Source organism: Corvus brachyrhynchos, unplaced genomic scaffold (genome assembly GCF_000691975.1).
Source record: "Corvus brachyrhynchos isolate BGI_N302 unplaced genomic scaffold, ASM69197v1 scaffold87, whole genome shotgun sequence".
NCBI lineage: Eukaryota > Metazoa > Chordata > Aves > Passeriformes > Corvidae > Corvus > Corvus brachyrhynchos.
Genome location: NW_008239767.1, coordinates 3,059,953 through 3,065,426, shown reverse-complemented (window position 1 = coordinate 3,065,426; position 5,474 = coordinate 3,059,953). Strand labels below are relative to the sequence as shown.

At 39.8% G+C, this 5,474-nt stretch overlaps 1 protein-coding gene across 1 annotated transcript in view; it reads left to right on the top strand.

Annotated features, from left to right (window-relative positions):
• Nucleotides 1–5,474, top strand: part of SNAP91 (synaptosome associated protein 91) — a 63,527-nt gene that overhangs the window by 54,566 nt on the left and 3,487 nt on the right. The window contains 4 exon segments of the mRNA XM_008640224.2: nucleotides 743–773; nucleotides 1,960–2,071; nucleotides 4,473–4,556; nucleotides 4,627–4,731. Coding sequence (XP_008638446.1) covers nucleotides 743–773; nucleotides 1,960–2,071; nucleotides 4,473–4,556; nucleotides 4,627–4,731 — 332 coding nt within the window.

Below are 5,474 nucleotides of genomic sequence, written 5' to 3'. Positions count from 1 at the left end.
TGAAGTTGTATTTTGGAGGGCTGTATAGAAGGAATGCTCTCTTAGTATATGTAGACACACCACAATAAAGGTAAAACTGATCTTATGATGCAGACATGGCTGTTAGGTATAGGAGAAAATACTGTGCTTAGAAGTTAGCAAGACTTTTAATCCCTTGAAACGTTTTCTGCAAGTCATTTGGTATATCCAAGTTTGGAGGAGAAAATCAAATAGCAATTTATGACTTACAGGACTTATACTGGTCCTGTGAGAAGAGTACTCTTTAAAATTCAACTTAAGACTTCCAAAGGGTAATTACGGAAACCATTTGGAGTTTCCATGTATGACAGAGCAGATAAAACAGTTCAAAACTCACAGGCAATGTCCAGATTTATGTGTATGTAGAATACAGCTTCTTATTTCCATGTGTGTAATGAGGAACAGAAACTAGTGTTGTCATTCATGGTAAATAGTTTGGTGCTCTTAAAAAACTTAGCATTTTGTAGACCTAAATATAGCTACTTTGGTTTGCTTATGAAGCAAAAATGACTTTCTCAACTGCAAGATATCCACAGGGTTTCTCAGACGTTTGTCCTGAAGAATAGGTAGATGTGGTCAGTCTTCTGATGCTGTCTGAATGAAGACAGCCAAAAATTTTTCACTCCTGATAAGCCCGGGTGCAGTGAAATCTAAGCTTTGACAGGCTTCAATTTACTAAACATGTGGTTTCTTTTTTATTTCCTTTTTTTCTTACAATTTTCAGATCTTGGAATTTCTGGTACTACTTCTAAAAAGTAAGTTCAACTTTGCTTAAAGATAAAAGGAAGTTTTCTACTCTGCTATATAGCCCTACATCTATTTCAGTGGTTATTAAGAAACAATGAATTGGTTATATGCCCCAACCTCCCAATCCAGAAAAATTCTGAAGAAAGCATTCTATTCTATACAGGTTCACTGAATAATTAAGGTTCAGTGTTCCTGATACAGCTTATAAACTTGCTGCCTTTAATCTGAGTCTTAGAAATATTTTTTTCTGTAATTACTGCCTTCATGTTGGATAGCTGATTTCCAAGCAGCTTTTAATGAACAAATAGTCCAGATAATAAATTGTATAGCTCCCCTCAGTAATCTATGCTAATATGTAATAGTTTTGTTATATTTTACAGATGCTGGATGTACTTATTGTGTAGGCATTGAAATACTTCCAAAATAGAAAAGAGGTTCATTCCCTGGCATGATAAGCTTCTTTTTGCAAAAAGAAATACTTACAACATTGCATTTATTTTTTTATCTTCTTAATCTAACTGCTTGCTTCTGCCCTGAGTCTTCCTCTGTATGCAAGACTTCAAAATGGTTTGTGCCTGTGTGGAGACGATAGGAGGAATATGTACAAACACATCGTGAAGTTTAGCCCCAAAATGTAGCTTCCTTCCTTCTACTTTGTTCAAATAGTGTATTTTATTCTGGGTAGAGCAGCCTCTAACAAAACCTGGTTTTGCAACAGCCCTGTTATTCTGTGAATGATTTGTTTGTCTTGTATCTATCAACTTTTTGCAGAACTGAATACTTTCCTTCTTCAGCTGTCTGAGCAAGATTTCCAGCACTGAAATGGCCTTTCAAAGACATCTAGCAGGCAGCTCTCCTGCCTGGCCCCAGTAGAATAGGCAGTAGCAGTCCCTCTTCCTACTTTGCAAGGGTATATGCGATATGTTACCTTCAGTCAATACTAAGTAAAACTTCTCTTTAATTCTCACCACAAAGGCCATAACCATGTAACTGACTTCAGCATAGAGTGTTCTGGTGTCCACTGCTAACAACCCTTGAAACTGAGTGTCACTAAAAGTATATCTTTCTGTTAATAACTACATACACCATAAGCTAATGTAGCTGCACGTCTAATGCTAATGTGTGCTGCAACTGGTTTTGATTTTCACTGTGGAAGTATGCAAATAATAGCCTGCCTCTCTCCCTCTCTGTTAGGGGAGACCTTCAGTGGAACGCTGGAGAGAAAAAGTTAACAGGAGGAGCGAACTGGCAGCCAAAAGTAGCACCTGCAACCTGGTCGACTGGTGGTGTCCCAGGTGGTCCACTGGTAGGTGGTTAATCCATAGACAACACTGGTATTGGACTTGCAGTATTTGATGAGACCGTGCAAGCATACATGTAGGCACTGCTCCAGTCTACTGAGGCTAAACAGCTTGCCTCAGTGTAAATTATATGAGTGTTTCAAGTCAGACTTTTTAAGAACAGATTTACAGCTGGTATAAATAAACCCTCGAGTAGTAAATGAAAAATACACTAGTGTATGTATCAAGATACTGCTCTACATGTACATTTAACACCTGTGGGCATTTCCAAGTGTGTGATTAGCCATGTAAGCCTTGCCAGGATCAGGCCCAGGTCAAGTACCCAAAATAAAACACTATCGATCCACAGCTGACGTATTATAAGGAGAGAAAATAGATAGGTTTTTCCCAAGTTTTATTGAATGAAGTAGATCAAAAGACTACACAGTATTCATACTGATCAGGTAACTGATGTAGATCAAGAGTGGGTAGCTTATTTAGGAGGGTAAAGCAGTTGGGAAAGGTGAGATTACCCTGTAAAAAAGCATCAGAAGGCACTAATTTTGAGAGAAGAGGGTCAAATTGAGCTAAAAATCTAAAATTGGCACAAGAGCAACTTGATCATGAATAAGCTACAAAAGTAATCTGAAGAGGGGTCGTAACTCATCAAATGTCTCACAAGGCTTAAAACAGCCTCCATTTGAACCAGGTTGTGTTGGCAAAGGGAAGAAAGAACTCTGAAGGGGGGCCATGACCAATTCAGTTCCTTGCTGCCACATCCAGGTGTTAACAAGACCCTGAGCATGTTCCATAACCTTATGGAAGATACAAGAATTCCCTGTACTTCACTTAATGTGTTAGTTGTAACGTCAACTTTTTTTTCTTAATAGAAAGGCTGGGCAGTACTGTACAGTGTAAGTGAATTTTTTTTGATCTCTTACTGCACTTACTAAACATGAAGATACTAACAGCACCTCACCTGCACTACAGTTATTACTGCTGGCTTAAAACTAGCTAGAAGCTTCTAACATGGCTCCTCTTGGACTGTCTGTCCAACAGGCAATTCTCAGCCAATGGGTTGAGTATGGTAGTAGTGATTAACCATTTCTGTACTGTAAGCTTGAAAATGATGTCTCCACTGCTTTACTTGGATGTGAACTACCTGATGACTTGTACTGGCTGAAATTTCGAGCTTCTGTAGCATCAGCCTGATCTTGTAGTGATTTTATCATCTGATAAGTAACTGGTTTTTCTGGAAGCTGGGTGGTTTTGATAGCATTTCATGAAATATATGTGTTGTATATATTTCTTAAAAATCATGCACTTAGGTACTTTTTGAATCCAAAGAAACCCACGTCTGCAGGCAGAGTAAATATGAAGGCAAAAATGAAGCTTTTCTTCATGTCACTGTTGAACCACTTAAGTTTTGGTCTTTTCTTCCCTTCCTTGTGACCTTTCAATTCCAGGTTTAAAATCAGCAGAATCACATCAAAGCCCATTCCGTCAAGTGACCTAGTGCTTAGAGGCAAAAGCAGATTCAGTTTGTGTGGCCATTTTCTTGGCATCTGCCTAATTGGATGTTGAGCTACAATGTGTTCCTGTAAAAGCAGTCAGATCACTGCATCTGATAGCATCAACCTGTGTGGTTTAATTTCTTGCTTTACATACTTGAATGTCCAGATCTTGGTTTTAGTTTGGGGACTCTCTTAGCACAGTACACTTTTTAACTGAAATGCTCCCCAGAAAACCTTCAGACTGGAATAGAGTTCATAAACTAACAGTTCTCTCTTCCTGAATTCTAGTGGAAGATAAAATTTTTCTTGCCTTGTATTATTTGAATGAAAATCATAACAAGCCCAGCGTATGAATGAAAAGCATATCAAGATAAACTAAACTGTCCCTTGTAAAGTATGTAATGATTCTGATCCTGGTTTAAGTGTGTGAACTTATTCTTTAACTTCAATGAATCTTGGTACATAATTATTCTTTTTTTCACTGCAAACTAATTATAGCAGCTATTTCCCTTAGCTTTACAATCTGCTTAAGCTTCTACTAAAATACAGTGCTACGATAAGTGCCATAGTGTGTTAGCTGAAATTGGGATGCTTTCTTACACTCTTTAGAAGGAGGAGCAAAGTGTGCATTTTCTCGGGCCTATTTTGAGTTGTAGTCAGTAAATGCACTCTGTTCATGAAGAGAATGGAGTCTGTCATCCTTGCTTTCTTATGAAGAAACAAGCTGTGCGTAAGGACTCATTCAGCTCCCTCATTCTTTGAAGCATTGTGGTTTTGAGGCTGCATATGTGCTGCATAACAGTCCTACTTTCCAGAACAGCTTTGAGAATGCTGGAGACTCTGTGTGGTTTCCAGATGGTTGGTGCTAGATTTTTGCTCTTTTTTTGCCTTTTTTTTTTTAATTACTTTTTAGGCGGGAGCTGTGCCTCCAGCAAGTGCTGTTCCAGCCGCAGGAGGTACTCCACCTGTCCCACAGCCAGGAGCAGCATTTGGGATGGTGAGTCTCTTTCGCTACACTGCTCTCCTTCCCTCCCCCAGACCCCTGCTGACTCGGTGTTGGTTTCCAGCCCCCAGCAGGTGCAGGGGTGCCCATGATGCCCCAACAGCCGGTCATGTACGGGCAGCCGATGATGAGGCCCCCCTTTGGAGCCGCCACTGGCCCTGGTGTACAGGTGAGCCTTGCTGCTACATGAATGTTTAATTGCTCTCCACGTCACTAGGAAGTAGCTTGTGTGTGTGCATTGTCTCAGCTCAACTCTAGCTCTAGGTCTGTAAATGAGATGTAGTAAAGGATCAGCTGCCTGCCTTGCTGCAGATCACATGAACCACCTTGATTTTTTATTTCAGTTGCCTTGTATGAGACCAGTGGAACGAGTTTGAAAATCTCCTACAGCTAACTACATCTAAGATCTAGTTTTGGGTGATATTTGAGTAAAGCTCAAGGTGGAACTCATGGGCATTGCTGTTCTGTTCACAGCCTACCAAAATTTACTAAAGCTACACTCAGCAGGTGATGCAGCATAAGCTATGATGCCTGTTCCAGGCTGTTATTTCAAAGTAGAGTTTGGTTTGTAATAACACTGAAAAGGAAAGGCCCTTCCAGAGGAGAGGCAGGAAATTATTTAGCTGTAGTATTTTGCTTTTTTTAAGTCACAAGTCCATCTTGCCTTTCAAGTAAGGAGGGAGATGGAAGTTGATGCTGTAGCTGTAAAATCTCACTGGTAACCCTGGAAACCAGGCTACCCCCCTTGTATTGCAAATATTAGGCAATCAACATCTAGCGAACCACACTTCTTAAGTCAGGAACTACATTCCCAATGAAGCTTGTCAACGTTTTCTGTGTAGAAATGGAAAGAACTTGAAACTGCTCTAAGTAGGAATATATTTAGTCTTGCTTTTCCTCCCACCTTAAACT